Below are 16,753 nucleotides of genomic sequence, written 5' to 3' on the forward strand. Positions count from 1 at the left end.
GTTAGTTGCTTGGTAGCGGTGATTACTCACTACAGGTGTGGTTTCACCCTGACCTTAGGTGTGAATTGAGGGGCGGGCTGAGCATTTATTGAACTGACTTAAATTAGGACGACTCCGCTACAGACACATGTATCTTCTCATATTATCTCAATCCTTTATCTCATACATCCACAAATCAAGCATCTGAAATGTGCTTGACAATTCCTGTCCACATATCCCACAGATCTCCTCGACACAATCATAGACGTCGCAATCTCAGCAATCTCAGCAACCTCACTGACTCACAATGCTTCACACCATCACATATCGTGGTGGCAGGAGGGCTCTGGAACTGCCAATCTGCTGTCCACAAGGCTGACTTCATCTCAGCATTGCTTCACTTCCTGGCTCTGACAGAAACATGGATCACCCCTGAGAACTCGGCAACTTCAGCTGCCCTGTCCACTGCCTTTTCATTTATGCATTCTCCAAGGTGTCTTGGCAGGGGTGGTGGCACAGGTTTACTAATGTCCCGAGAGTGGCGTTTCACTCCACTTTCCTTCTCTACACTTTCCATCTCCTCTTTTGAATTTCATGCCATTACAGTGTCTTTCCCCAACAAACTTTTTATCATTGTCATCTACCACCCTCCAGGTTCCCTAGATCACTTCATTGATGAGCTCGACATCCTTCTGAGTCATTTCCCCATTGAAGGAAATCCACTCATTCTGCTTGGTGACATCAACCTTCCATCAGACAAGCTGCATTCCTTCTGCATCCTTCCACTGTTGACAGCATTTGACCTCACCCACTCTCCTCCGACTCACAAAGCGGGCAATGTTCTGAACCTGATTTTCACCCGTACCACCACCACATCGGACATCGCAGTCACCCCCCTCCACCTCTCGGACCATCACTTTCTATCCTTCTCTCTCTCCCTTCCTTCTCTTTCCATCCAGTCCTCTCCAACATGTTCCTCCTTCCTCCATCGCAATCTTCACTCCATAACTCCGTCTTCCCTTACTTCTACTATTTTGTCCACCCTTCCTCACCCTGACTCTCTATCCTCTCTCTCTTTGGATACAGTTACAAATCACTTTCATTTCTACACTCTCCTCATCAATGAATCTTCTGTGCTCTCTCTCCTTTAGACCCGCTAAGTCCTCCCCACCTGCCCCCTGGCTAACAGAAACACTTGAGAGAACTAAGGACTGGAGAGAGGAGGTGGAGGAAATCTCACATAGATTCAGATCTTAGCTCATACAAGTCTCTCCTTTCCAAGTTCTCACTGCAAGTAACTTCTGTAAAGTCTTCCTACTACAGGGAGAAATTCGAATCATCATCATCATCTGATCCATGCAAGCTCTTCAGTAGTTTTTCTTCTCTCCTTAATCCCCCCCCGCCCCATCCTCATCTCTTACTCCGGAAGATTTTATCACCTTCTTTGAGGAGAAGGTTGCAGCAATCCGCCAGTCCTTTTCCTCTGTTCCCACTCCTCCAAATAATGTGCATTCCTCAACATCCAACTCTCTGACTTCTTTTTCTCTTCTCTCCAAAGATGAAATTCTTCAACTTATGACTTCCAGCAATCTGACTACTTGTCCGCTGGATCTGAATCCTTCTGCTCTGTTCCAGACAATCGCAAGAGATCTGCTTCCTTTCATCTCTGTCATCGTCAACAACTCCTTATCTTCTGGATATGTGCCTACTGCATTCAAAACCACCAGGGTGGTACCAATCCTCAAAAAGGCCACACTTGACAGCTCCAGTGTTACCAACTACAGACCGGTATCACTTCTCTTTTTCCTCTCAAAAGCCCTTGAACGAGCAGTTTATAATCAATTGTCTCTTTTTCTCACCCAGAACCAGCTGCATGATCACTCTGGCTACAAACTGGCACATTCTACAGAAACAGCCCTCGTAGCGGTGACTGAGAAATTTGATGCCACTAAAGCTGCCAAACAGTTATCTGTTTTGATTCTTCTAGACCTTTCAGCAGCCTTTAATACAGTGAAACACAACATTCTTTTCTCTGTTCTTTCCGGGCTTGGTGTGACTGGCTCTGCTTGGAGATGGTTTCAGTCCTATCTGGATGGACGGTCCTATCAGGTGACATGGAGAGGATCCACATCCAAACCGTGCGGACTCTCCACTGGTGTTCCACAAGGCGTGGTAATGGGCCCCCTTCTCTTCTCTTTGTATACTCATTCTCTTGGTGATGTAATATCTTCTCATGGTTTTTCCTATCACTGCTATGCTGATGACACTCAGTTATTTTATTTATTTTCCACTCTCTGACATGCAAGTCTTGAGACGTAGCTCAGCATGCTTGACTGACATTGCATCATGGATGACAGCCCACCACTTGAAGCTCAACCCCTGTCTTTGTTTTACTTTGTACCACTCCTCCCTCAGGTATTGTGTGTTCCCTCATTCGCCAGACCACCTGGAGGCTGTTATGTAATTATTTTACACCTTATTTAAGATTGTTCTGTTTGCAATAGTTGTTATCGGTCATTGTATGTTACGCTGGCTTCTTTTTTTTTTTTTGTTAGTGCACTTTTATGTTCGGTTTTGTTACTTTCATTAAACGTTTCTTTGCATGTGACAGCTATATAAATTCTAAGTGAACACACCGATTTAAGAAATGATTAATTTTACAGAATTCAAATTCTTTTTTATGGTTTCATCAAAACAACGTAAACAATGTTGCTATGCCCCAGGTCTCTCCATGAAGCACCCCCACTCTCTCAGAGCACAGGTGAGGACTGTCTGTAAATCTGGACATCCTGTGAGCTGTGCATTTAAATAATTTGAATAACTGCACTGATCAGTGCAAGAAGTGACATATTTCACTAATTCCTGAATAAGAATAAAGTGTGATAAGTTCTCAGTGGAATGGTCTCAATAATGCTTGGACAATCTGCCTTCGGTAACTGTCTTACCAAGTCTGTAGATCCTTCTCTCAGAGTATAGTTTCCCTTCTGGTTACTGAATGTCTAAGAATAGCAGCTCGCTCTCTCTCTCTCTCTCTCTCGCTCTCTCTCTCTCTCTCTCTCTCTCTCTCTCTCTCTCTCTCTCTCTCTCTCTCTCTTTCCCAGCCAGTCTTCTATTTTCTCTTTAATCTTTCACTCTTGCCTTGGAGCTGCAGTGGTGAGAAATATTCTCTGTTAGAAATATTTGGCTCATTCCTGGCTAATTATTGTATGAGAAACTAAAAATGTGAGCCAAAACTATTTTAAAGTTGATTAAATGTAAGACTCAAGTGAAAAATTCTGAAAAGCTAATTTAAAATAAAATGAGTATGATAAAGATATGTTTTATATTTGATGTGATAATTAGCGATATTTGATATGATATTTTTGTATGTATTTTTTAAATCTTACCTGAGCACTTTACTCCAGCATCTTCATCATGCTCACAGTCATGTTCCCCCCACCCTTTTGATCTACAGTTCTTCAGTGTAGACTCTGATCCACTACAGTCCACATCATCCATCCAGATTGGTCCTGATCCTGGTCCAAAGTGAGCACCACCCAGTACATCTACTGCCTCCCCACAGTCCACTTCTCTACACACCACTGCAGCATCTCTCATATCCCAGCCAGCACTACACACTGTTCCCCACTGTCCTTCATGAAGAACCTCCACTCTGCCAGCACAGCGACTACTACCATCCACCAGCCTCACACTGTCTGTTAAAGGAAACAGAAGTGTGTGTGTGTGTGTGTGTGTGAGAGAGAGAGAGAGAGAGAGCGAGAGAGAGAGAGAGAGATCTAACTACAACTCAATGTTAAATTAATATTCAATGTTAAATTAAAATGCTAACAGATTTCAAATTAAACATGTAAAGAGCTGAGACAAAATAAAATAAAGAATCAAATAAGAATGAAAAATATAAAAGTGCATTTTAATTCTGAAAATTATGAAAACATTTTAAATTAAATTAAAAAATGCTGTTGAAGTTGAAAACTTTAAAGTTTTTTTTGTGTACAGACTTAAAAGTATCTGGTGTCAGGGCTTGTCTAACACACTGTTCCATTTAAGAACAGTATAATAGCTAAATGCTGTCTCTCCATGATTAGTCTTTACCTTGGGCAGCACTAACTGACTAGTTCCTACTGATCTAAGAATGTTTGTATAATTGAGTGTATACTTACCAGCAGTAGTGAGTGAGACTGTGGACATCAGAAGAATTAAAGTCAGACAGCTGTCCATCTCCCTCTGCCCTGCACACACTCTGTTCAACTCAGCAGGAAACACAAGCTTCACCTCCAGTACCCCAGAGAGACTGAAGGAACTGTGTCCCCTCAGCCCCCTATAGAGAGAGAGAGAGAGAGAGAGAGAGAGAGAGAGAGAGAGAGAGAGAGAGAGAGAGAGCAAGCGATCTCCTCACAGCTGCCAATCACAATCACTGTTACCTTATTAGACAGAGAAGGGGAAATCATCAGGCATTCTACAGTGACAAATCAGAGGATGCATGTTTGACTTACTCCATATATATCAAAAGAACTTCAGCGTGGATGAACAGAACTCCACCTCCAGTCTCTAGAGGCGTCTGACTGAGGAGAGTGTGGTGAGAAAGTCACCAGCATACAGGAGACTGATTTCAGAGAGAGGAAGCACTCAGTGTAGATTCAGCTTTAATGCCACCTGCACACAGCTGATCTAAACACTGATTAATACTGTATCTGACAGACAAACACCCAGCTAGTTTGGGTAAGGTTACGGATTTAGAAAGACACTGGTTTATCACTCAAAGCACTAGTTTATCACTCAAAATAAACTAAATTGAATAGAAAAACATCCAAAAACTTGTATTTTAATAGCCTAAAGTGAGAAAGATGATGCTTGGTTTTCAGTTATTTGAAAGGAAGCATATAATAATGAAATTATGACTGCAAAATAGAAAAACAGTAGATAATTTAATAAAGACTTTAGAATATGTTTTATTACAATTCAATGTAAAAGTTTTAAAAACTTTTATATAGATAATGATAAGATGTGACAAAATCATTTTGCTGTATAACTTTAATACATATTTCATCTACAAGATGGCAGAAGAGGATTATGAATTTTATAATCACAGCGGTGAAACAGATATTTTATTCTACTGACAGAAAAAAGAGAGAAAAATTCGCCCTCACTAAAAACACATAAGAAATGCTCTATTCTTCAATGGGCAGTTTTTTTTAAGTAAACCAAGAGAGAAAGAGAACAAGTGATACTGGCACAGAAAGTATTATTGTATTCTGGAAGGATTTTGAATACAGCTCTTTCAAAATGCATCAAAGACTAAATACACACTTTTTTCTATCAGATAAGACTTGTATTTATAACCCTGTTATAACCCAGTCCAGAGTATCTGAAACTTGCACCATTCTGGCTTGTTCCCAAATCACAGACCGTGTGCAGTGTTGGATTCTGGACCAGACTACACATATAAGAAGACAGTGGCAGAAGGGCTAGGGGGACATTATAGCCTCGACTTTTATCTCAAGTTATCCAGCTGATTAGAGTTTATGAATCACAGCTGATACAAATGCTTTTGTTTGTTTATTTGTGCATGTAGTGGTAACATGAACATAAACTTGTTCTACCAAAGGAATAATCAAGGCCAACAAACATGTAAACATTCAACCACACAACACATGCACATAGAGACGTAAACAGTTTTACACACATAATCACAAAAGTACTTCCCATTTTACTGGGTCGTCAATGTCCAGTTCATTGCAGTTCAACTTTATGAAACTGCCGTTCAATCTTTGTTCTTTTTTTCTTCCGCCCTCTTATGGTCTGCTAAGGTACTGCAGCACTTGAGTGTCCAGCTGCTCTACAGCAGTTCAGGCTCTGAGCTGTACGGAGAGTGTCTGAGTGAGATCCCACATCTCTTCAGCTATCCTGCAGAAGATCATAAGAGCCACTGGCAACCATCTGCTGCTCGTCATCCTTCTGTAACACAGTCCAGTGTTAGAACCGGGCAGCACAAAGTTTTGTTCTGTTTCAGTCTGTAACTGTAATTATGCATAACTGTAATCTGTAACTGTAATTCTTTTACTTACCTCATCTGCTGGGAGGTGGGGGTCAGTGGGGGCAGGTGTGGACTCATACGTGGGGTTGGAGATGTACGGGGCTGATCCAGAAGGGCTGCTGTCTTCATTCTCATCTTCCTGAAAGCCAAACACACATACTTGCATACTGCATATACACACTATAACAGTCTAATTCATTTTCCTTTTATTAAATCTTTCTTCACATGTTTGGATTAATTTTTCTGTTTACATATTAAAAACATGTTGCTATCTTGCACCGTGTCCACACTAACCTTGAAGTAGTGGAACTGGAAAGGCTTGGATTGCTGGGTGTAGAAATGGTAGGCCACAAATGCTCCAGCCACGATAAGGATGACGAGTAACAGAACACCGATGCCCATCCCTGCCTTGTGGGCGGGGTGGAGGGAAGGGGCCGGAGGGGGTGGAGCTTTCAGTGGTCCATGCAGCACATGGATGATCCCATTGGATGCAAAAATGTCAGATTCGATAATGTAACGGTCATTGACATATCCAGAGGAAGCCTGGAGGCAGAAAGGATCTGTTAAACTTTGTTGGTAATTATTTGCATCCACTAACACAGTTTTCAGGAGACATTGTGCATGCCTGATTTAGACTTGAAATAAATGTACTTGTTTAGAACATCCACTAGCTATAATGCAGCTTAAATGAGGTAAATGTTTACCAGTGTCTGGGGGCTCTGCAGGCTAGGAACCCCTTTCACACTGAGTGTATGTCCCAGATGTGTTCGAACATGGCTGACGTTAATGAGAGCTTGCAGCACCAGAGCTCTCCCATCCAGCAGGTGGTGCTCTAAATCCCTGTAGGACAGTGTCTATTCCAGAGAGAGGGGGAGTGTGAAACACCTTTAATCTTAACTCATGAAAAATGCAGACATCTGTGTGGTATGGAGAGGACCAAGCTACCTCGTTCTCATAGAGACCGTCATTATCAGGCACAAACAGGGTGGACTGGGTGGTTATGTTGCTGAGACGCCTCACAAACTCTTGACCTGATGCTGAAGTTCTGGAGCAATTCAAGATTTGCTGGGGATGGGAACAATTTATGAGACCAGTCAGTGTCAGTTATTGGGGAACATCAGAGCCAAATCTGGTGGAAAGAATCTGATATGAGTGCATCTGATATCAGTGCATCAATGTACACAGCATAGAATGCTAGTCCTTAAGAACTTCTGATAAAACCAGAAGTAATATGTTCTGGTAACAACAAACTGGCTGTAATGCAGTTTACTCAGGAGTGTTTTCGTTAATACTCCAGGGATTCTGTTTGGAAAGTGCAGAACATGTTTTTCATGCAGCTTGTAAGCTGTTATACTCACTGACAGAAAGTTGGAAAAGTTGGACTTGGAGGAGAGAACCTGTAGCAGGTTTCCAGTGCAAGTGTATCCATCTCCAATGTAGCCCATCTTACACTCAAATTTCACATCTGGTAAAACAATAATATTAACAAATAAATAAACATGCACACACACACACACACACACACACACACACACACACCATCTACATTTAACAGCATGGATTCTTGTATTAAATGCAAACTTGAGGCTCAATATAGTTTGGCTTGAAGTTGGAATTAAGGTTTAAGGTTGGTGTTATAGTTAATTATTGGGATTATGGTTTGAGGCTGAGGTTATGGTTTGAGTTTGGAGTCATAGTTGAACTATGGGGTTTAACATGTTTAACATGTTTTATGTTTGTCATACACCGTCATAAGCTGCATGGTCTTATCCTTCGGCCGGTAGCAGAACGTGTCCCAGGTCCTGCTCAGGTCAGTTTGTTTGCCGTAGTCCATGATGCCCACATGACCAAAGCCACATTTGGGGTGGGAATAGTTCATGGGATAGGCCACGCGCTCCTGCTCGAGCCACCCGGCAGAACACAGACTGTACTCAGAACACCCAAAATGCTGTACAAAGAACAATGTACAAATCTACTCTGCTCTTAAGTAATTAGTGTCAGGACTCAGGGGTAAACATATCTACAGGAGGTTTACTTTATAACAGTGTGACTTTGTGCCCTGAGCATATGTAAGTGTGTTAGACCGAACTACTGCACATGCATTGGCTGGATTCTCTCTTATTATAAATAAAACAAAGAAGTTGGCAGGTTGAATCTGTGGAGGTAAAGCCTAACAATGAACCCAATCTCACCAGTCCCAGAAACTTTGGGTTATTCTATTATTGCTGAAACTGACATTTCGATGACCAGCTCCTATAAGGGTACCAACCACCACTCTACCCCGGGAACGCCCCTACTTCACACCTGCCGGCATGGAAAATAAAGAGCATAACAGCTCGAATTGCCTCTCGCTTCCTGTGTGCTGCCAACGTCACAATTCTGAGGAAAACTGCAAAGTTTGAGGCAAATCCCTTGCTGGGAGGCTCTACATTTCAGAATGACCCATTTTGCTTATAATCGTAAGCCTTGAGTTTTCATACCTAAATGGGTAGAAATCAGGAACAGCATGTCACTTCAACACAGAAATTTACAGACACACATGTAATGATAGTCTGATGTTGTCTGCAAAAATTGAGTCACTTATGACATCAGAGTCTTGACAATACACAATTACTTACTTTGATTTTAATCACAGGCCTTGTGTTTCAATACCTAAATGGACAGACGTGAGGAAAGGTATGTCACATCAACACAGAAGTCTACAGACACACATGTAATGATAGTCTGATGTTGCCTGCAAAGATTGAACCAGTTAAGACATCAGGGGGCTCAACAGTACACAATTACCTTTTTTGCACTAAATCACAGGCTTTGTATTTAAAACTTAAATGTGCAGAGGTCTGGTAGTTCACATCAATACAGAAATTTACAGACACACTTGCAATTACAGTATGATGTTGCTTGCAATGTTTGAGTGCATGACTCAACCTACAAGAGACTTCAGATACTTGTTCACAAAAAATTCCTTAAGCCCTCCAGTAAGATTGGTATGAATGTATATTTTACAATGTTAATGAAGTTTAATGCCATACTATATAGAACATCACAGTAAACAGGGCTACCCAATTGTACTTGCAGTCATATAATCGGTGCAGGTTATTACAGCAGCACAATACAGTTCTTATGTTTTTATACTATCACCAAAACTAAACTCTGAAATTCCGCACCAATTCACATTAGACTCAAAACACCAGTTTGTGCATTGTAAACACCTTGACTTATCTTGGTTGCAAAGAGACAGTTGGAAAGATACAGGGTGTTTTCACAAAACATTCACAAATGCGATGTAACCAGACATGCATATAGCCTTTCACTCAGTCCCATCACAAATAGCCACTTAACCATTACATGAAGTTCATTCCATACATTAACTCTAGTGGTAAGGCATCCACAACTTGCAGTGTGGAGCAACAAACAATAGAGCAGCACTGAACATTTCAATTTTAGACCATCATCAAAAACTTTTCACCTTTTTCACCTTATATGCAAACTGCTATTGTATACATTTTAAAACCTTTAATGACTGGATGGAGGATAGCGGATATCCCAATCTATACATGTATATGTCTGTACATTTTTATTAACTTAGGAAGCTCCTCAATCAAATTTCCAGTTCATCAAAACACTTTATTTCATTGTCACTTAACCTCAACCACCTTTTTCACGGCATCTTCAGGAAATAGTGAACACAGTCAGAATGTCATGTGTCCATGGAAGGTGATTTCTGCATCCACGTTGCTTCATGTCAGACTAGTAGGATTGTGCTTGGACCTGGAATTGCCACTTGCACCGTGGTTTATGATTTTATTTTATTTTTTTTTTGAGAGTAGTGTTAGTGCTTTTATTATTATTTTACTATTTATTTCTATTATTTTGTGAATGTTAAAAATAAAAACATTTTCAATGCATTTTTAATATTGTATTTTATACATTCATGCTATTAAAGCCATCTTGACCTGAAAAAGAGAGATTTTTTTTATACACTCATATATATATATATATATAAGAGAGAGAGAGAGAGAGAGAGAGAGGGAGAGAGAGAGAGAGAAATGAGTGGGATAGAGACAAAAAAGAGAGATGAGAGCAAGAGAGATCAGAGAGAGAGGGACAGATAAATAGAGAGAGAGAGAGAGAGAGAGAGAGAGAGAGAGAGAGAGAGAGAGAGAGAGAGAAATAGAGAGAGAGGGACAGATAAATAGAGAGAGAGAGAGAGAGAGAGAGAGAGAGAGAGAGAGAGAGAGAGGGCAAAAGGGCAATGGAGAGGAAAAGAAAGTGTGGGGGAGGACAAAAAGGACAAAAAGAGACAAAATCACCCATGAATACTCTGTTCCTTCATCATCACTCATTTAAAGAATGAGAACACTGAATGAGTGCAGCATGTGTGGAATTCTACCACAGGAGAAGACTGAAAAACACTTTAGAAATGTGCCTTTGACTGAATAAATTATAAAGTAATTTGAGTTTATTAAGTAAACCCCTTCTGACAGAGGCAGGTTTCAGTCAGTCAAATCCATCAGTCAGTCTGGCTAGGCAACACTCTGCTAGTCTCTGCAGTTTAATGTTGATATTATAACTCAACAGAACCTACTTTAAAATTATAGTGTCATTACTCTGGGCTTTGCATTAGGCACTTTGGAATATTACGATATTGTATTATGTGTATTTCTACTGTAATTATATTGTATATATAGTTATTATAGTTGTCTTCTTGTCATAAACGAGTGTAATGCTGCCCGAGTGCTGCAGGGTGTGGAACAGGACGCTCAGACTCCCTCGATTTAGTGAAACATTTATCAACATGAAACACTAATGATGACAGTGGCACTCACACATAAACGGTTATACACAACGTAAACATTTGACAATGTTAATGTTAATTGGTGTATGTTGACCAAACATTTACAATTACATTTACAATGGCCAACCCCGAGGCACGCACTGACAGGGGTTTAAATAGATGAACAAACACTCAATAATAAACCCTGTGCAGGTGCGTGCCATCACGGGAGTGTGGCTATAGACAACGGTGAACCCCCTGCACGTGGCAGGCCGCATCACGTGAGTCATGGGGGTGGCCGGGGGGGAGCGTCCCGTGATAAATGTAATAGATGTGAATCGTTTTATATTTCATGTGCTCCACCTCCTTATTATACTCACCCGTGTCTTGTTTATCCACATTTGTCCTGTTTATAACCTTGTTAGCAAGACGCGAGTGGAGTTGCGGAGGGTCTTTATTCCATATAACAACAAGAAAAAAAAAAACAATAAGCTCAGCTGTGAGCTAACTCAATGATAAAAAGGAAACTGAAACAAGCAGTTTTTATGTATTATGTGACTCCGGCTGCCCTGTCCTCCGTCTTTTCATTGACCCATTCATTGAGGCGTCTCGGCAGGGATGTTGGCACAGGTTTACTATTGTCTTGAGAGAGTTGTATCACTCTGCTTTCCTTCTCTACTCTTTCCATCTGCTCTTTTGAATTTCATGCCAATACAGTGTCTTTCCCCATCAAACTTCTTATCAATGTCATCTACTGCCCTCCAGTTTCCCTAGATTACTTCATTGATGAGCTTGACATCCTCCTGAATCAATTCCCCACTGAAGGAAATCCACTCATTCTCCTTGGAGACTTCAACCTTTCATCAGACAAGCTGCATTCCTCCTGTATCCTTCCTCTGTTGACAGCATTCGACCTCACCCTCAACCACTCTCCTCGACTCAAAAAGCGGGCAATGTTCTAAACCTGATCTTCACCCATACCACCACGATATCGGTCATCGCAGTCACCCCCCTCCACCTCTTGGACCATCACTTTTTATCCTTCTCTCTCTCCCTCCCTTCTCTTTCCAGCAAGTCCTCCCCATCGTGTTCCTCCTCCTTCCGTCGCAATCTGCACTCCATAACTTCCTCTTCCCTTACGTCTATTTTGTCCAACCTTCCTCACCCTGACTCTCTGTCTTCTCTCACTTTGGATACAGTTACTAATTCTTTCATTTCTACACTCTCCTCATCAAAGAATCTTCTGTGCCCTCTCTCCTCTAGACCTGCTAAGTCCTCCCCACCTGCCCCCTGGCTAACAGAAACACTTCACTGCCACAGGAGAGAACTAAGGACTGCAGAGAGGCGGTGGAGGAAATCTCACCTAGATTCAGACCTCAGCTCATACCAGTCTCTCCTTTCCAAGTTCTCATTGGAAGTAACACCTGCAAAGTCATCCTACTACAGAGGAAAATTCAAATCATCAGCATCTGACCCACACAAGCGCCTCACTATTCTTTCCTCCTCTCCTTAATCCTCCCCTCCCCCTCCTTCCTCATCTCTTACTCCAGAGGATTTTATTACCTTCTTTCAGGAAAAGGCTGCAGCAATCCACCAGACCTTTTCCTCTGTTTCCACTCCTCCAACCAATGTGCATTCCTCAATATCCAACTCTCTGACTGGAGATGGTTTTAGTCCTATCTGGAGGAATGGTCCCATCAGGTGACATGGAGAGGATCCACGTCCAAACCGTGCAGACTCTCCACTGGTGTTCCACAAGGCTCAGTTTTGGGCCCCCTTCTCTTCTCTTTGTATACTCGTTCTCTTGGTGATGTAATATCTACTCATGGTTTCTCCTATCACTGCAATGCTGATGACACTCAATTATTTCTCTCTTTTCCACCCTCTGACACGCAGGTCTTGAGACGTATATCAGCATGCTTGACTGACATTGCGTCATGGATGACAGCCCAACACTTGAAGCTCAACCCCAGTAAAATCGAGCTTCTGTTTATCCCAGGTACTCCCAACCCTTACCATGACCTCACAGTTTCCTTCGAAAACTCCCTGGTATCACCATCCGAAGCTGCCTGTAGCCTGGGCATAACTTTGGACAGCCAAATGTCGTTCTCAGCTCATGTTTCTAATCTAACCCAGTCTTGCAGATTTCTCCTTTGTAACATACGAAGGATTCAGCCCTTTCTCTCACAGGAAGCTACCAAGGTGCTTGTGCAGTGTCTCGTTATTTCAAAGCTCGACTACTGCAACTCTCTACTTACTGGTCTTCCTCTAAGAGCCAGCAAACCTCTACAACTTGTCCAGAATGCAGGAGCATAACTGGTCTTCAATCTTTCAAAGTTCTTGCGTTACTCCACTGCTGCACTCCCTTCATTAGCTCCCAGTAGCTGCACGCATCAGATTTAAAACCTTAATGCTTGCCTACAAAGCCAAAAATGAACCACTCCCTTCATACATCAGGTCATTGGTCAAAGCCCAATCTGTACCTCGAGTACTTCGAACCTTAAATATGGATGGCTTGAAATACCTTGCTTCAAGTTTCATATTTTCTGTCCTGGCTCCAAAATGGTGGAATGAACTCCCATTTGCTGTCCGGACAGCAGAGTCCCTTGCAGTCTTCAAACACAAACTGAAGACCCATCTATTTGCAGAATATTTAAAGGACAACTGACACTGCTCCCATATTGACTGACTAATTTAGTGCTTATTGTAGGGTATTGTTTATGTTTAACAAACTCTAGTACTTATTGTTTATTGCACTTATCATTGTTTAAGATAGACCTTATGTATTTTGCACTGTAGGTATCAGCATTGATCCCCATTTTCTACAGTATTCTAGTTAATTGGTATGTTGGACTCAAACCTACTGTACTAGGATATTCTGAGTAAATGACAAAACAAAAAATACAAAACAGAAAAAAGAATAAAACATAAGCATAGGAGGAACAGGATAATAGGGTGAGGGCGAGACTTAGGCAACAAAATATATACACACACACACACACTAAAGAAAGAATAACTGAGAACCACAATGATAAATACAACTATGAGCACAAAGACTTGGACAAGTGGGGATAACAGAACCGGACTAAGTAAGATAAACAAACAATATTCACGACGAAGATACAGGTAACAGGACTAAAGAAGGAAAGCAACAGACAGCGAGGGTAACTAAACATAGAGCGCGGGGCGATGAACGAGTAGCGAGATAAAACAGGAGATAACTAAACAAATATGAGTGAGGACAAATGAGATCTAACTAAAGACAGACAGAGGAGCGAGGAGCTAGTACAAACAGGATCTTACTCGAAACACAACGAGCACGGACAACGAGAACTAACCAGAAACCATGAAAGACAACCTTACCAAAACAAAGAGAGAAAGCTACAATGACCGACAACCAAGAGATGTAGAAACGGGGTTTACATGGGACTACAATCAGGGACAAACTAGAAACAGCTGGACACAAAGGGGAGGAGATACGGAACCACGGAGACGAAAACTGGAAAACCCAGATGTGACTATGTTGCCATGGAAATGAGGAAACTGTTTGATTGATAATTGCACCATAAATTCAAGGAAAATAAACACACCTTGAGTTGACATGGTAGATGCCATCATTCTCATCATGAGTGTGACACCACCACCACAAAGGAAGTTACACTAAAGGGCATGTTAATGACATCAACATTTGAGGAAACAGTTCAAACTAATAACTGGTACTACAATACTTTCCCCACTGTTTTTAGTGAAAAAGCTGATTTCAAGGTATTTTAGTTTCCTCTCAATATATGACTCCAAAAACGGACTTTGTGCTATGAAAAATCACAAACTGATCTTACATCAGGTCTGTTCAGGTCAGAGAGAGGGAAATATGGCAATTGGCTTCTGCCCTCAAATCTGAACATTTCAGTGTCAATACTTCTATAGATGTACCCACAGTTTACAGAATATGAGTAATGGGACAACCAACTCCGGTGACAACCAACCCTGATCTCCTCTATGCAGATAAATTAGAAAAAATGACGTGCTTGTAATGAGTCAAAAATACTTTTGAGAGAAAAAATTTTTTTTATACTTTTTCAGTATTACCCTACATGATTATAAACACATTGAAGTAATAATCTTTCCGCAACAATCATGCATAATTTGTCTATACAATAACAAACAAACAAAAAGGTTAGGAGGTGGGTCAAACATCTCCGTATTGAAACACAGCTCATTGCAACCTCTGCACACCAAAGACTTTCTGCTGCCAAAAATATTCATTCAGTTCTTGGAGGAAACTAATATGATGACTGGACTACCTAATGCCAATCGCTAAGCTCTTCCACTTCATACAGTGTAGCATGTCTTTGGTTGCCTTTAATTACCCTTAATATTAGCCAAAACCCTAGAATATATGTTATGATAAATGAAGTCAGTTATTAATTCTTTACATTTTGATTAAATACTGTCACGGAGCCCCCACTAGTCACCTGGTACGGCCCACCGCGTGCAGTGGCGCTTAATCGTCTTGTTTGTAGCCACGCCTCTGTACTGAGCACGCGCCTGCACGTGGTTAGTCTGCTAATGTCTGCGTGCACTCACACCGCTGTGGGACGCTGCTTCGCTGGCGGTTATTGATCACGTTCACGATGGTCATGTTGTCTATGTTAATGTTCACATCGGTAATGTTAGTCGTTGTGTGTTCATGTTCACCGTTTACGTTATATGTGAGTGCCCTTGTGTTTTCGTATGTTAATTAATAAATGTCTCCGAGGAGGGAGACTGTACGTCCTGCACTTGCCCTGCGGCACCCGGGTGTTACAAATACTCAGTGGTACATGTAGGTTTTATGGCTCCATTTTATTTATGTTTGTGAAATTCATAATAGAAATTTGAATTTAATCTCAGCTAAATACCATAAATGTAAGAGTGTTGTATGTGTGACACTACCAATGCTTTTGACACCTAAAATAAATAACTAATTCTAGTGGAACAATAAGTTAATAGTACATTGTCCTTAGCTTTCACTCATAATCAATTTATCATTAGTATAAATATAAAATAAATCTATGTAGCCCTACTACACTTATAAATTAATTATAAAAACGATTATATTACTCATTTCATTTTAGGATATATAATAAGCTTTCCATATGTGATTTCTCCTTTTCTATTTGTTTTGAAAAAAAAAAAGACTGATATTTGAATCGCGACATGTAACTTTTGTGCCATTAACAAAACTCTCCCTTTTATCTTAAACTCAGAAACTGCATAGCTCACCGAATTCTGAAATGTGTGAAAGTGTAGATGAAGAAAAAAAAAGTAGGATTTCATAAAATATTACAAAATATCACAGAGGTTGTAAAATTCATTTTTAGAAATGGTACTGAATGCCTTTAAGGTGTAATTTCCTCGCTAAAATATTTTTAAAACATTAAATGTTTCATTTTATGTGTATTTATATGATGCGACTCCTAAGTAGTACAGATTAAAAAGGAATAGGGAGCCTTTTCCAATAAACATTAGTTTTATTTAGGCTATTTGTTTATTTGTTAATTTACTAGGCTGCTAAGATTGTTGAGAATTGAAAATGTAAGTTTAGGCCTCTAATAGCGTAAGCAAAGTATTCAGAATGATTAAATGTGGAGATCTTGCAAAAGATGACGTGTTTATTTCAATAGAAGAACAAGTGAGATAGATGAGATAAAGCTTTTCAGCTTTGATTATGTACTACATATTACCATTTTTAAAAATGTTGAGAAACAATTGGTGACGCTTGGCTGCGAAAGAAACTTTGGTATTTTTATACCTGGGTGTGATTCCAGCTGAAAGCTGAAATAAACAATGTCGTATAAAATGTTCCATATTGTGAAAAATGCTAGAAATCATTTTTTGAGTTTGAAGAAGTTCAAATGTAATTTCCTGAGGAAAGGCACTGGGTGTGGTCTCTTCGTCATGTGATTCATCTCTTTCTGAGG

At 40.6% G+C, this 16,753-nt stretch overlaps 1 protein-coding gene across 1 annotated transcript; it reads right to left on the reverse strand.

The window, feature by feature from the left end:
* Window positions 1-5,816: 5,816 nt before the first annotated feature.
* LOC118241734 (stabilin-2-like) lies at window positions 5,817-15,432 on the reverse strand. The gene is made up of 8 exons (XM_035528537.1): window positions 15,380-15,432; window positions 7,739-7,938; window positions 7,372-7,478; window positions 6,959-7,078; window positions 6,718-6,867; window positions 6,308-6,556; window positions 6,045-6,152; window positions 5,817-5,934 (listed from the first exon to the last, which is right to left on the reverse strand). The coding sequence occupies exons 1-8, from the start codon at window positions 15,430-15,432 to the stop codon at window positions 5,875-5,877; spliced, it is 1,047 nt and encodes a 348-aa protein (XP_035384430.1). The 3' UTR covers window positions 5,817-5,874.
* Window positions 15,433-16,753: the final 1,321 nt, after the last annotated feature.

This window comes from Electrophorus electricus, chromosome 7 (assembly GCF_013358815.1).
Source record: "Electrophorus electricus isolate fEleEle1 chromosome 7, fEleEle1.pri, whole genome shotgun sequence".
Taxonomy (NCBI): domain Eukaryota; kingdom Metazoa; phylum Chordata; class Actinopteri; order Gymnotiformes; family Gymnotidae; genus Electrophorus; species Electrophorus electricus.

Bases quoted from the DNA above. Each gene is read 5' to 3' on its own strand.
- LOC118241734 (XM_035528537.1), bottom strand. From the start codon at position 15,432: ATGACCATCGTGAACGTGATCAATAACCGCCAGCGAAGCAGCGTCCCA. The intron at 7,939-15,379 runs GTGTGAGTGCAC...TTCTGAGTACAG, and splicing joins CGAAGCAGCGTCCCACAGCG to TCTGTGTTCTGCCGGGTGGC. The intron at 6,868-6,958 runs GTAGCTTGGTCC...TCTCTGGAATAG, and splicing joins ACGGTCTCTATGAGAACGAG to ACACTGTCCTACAGGGATTT.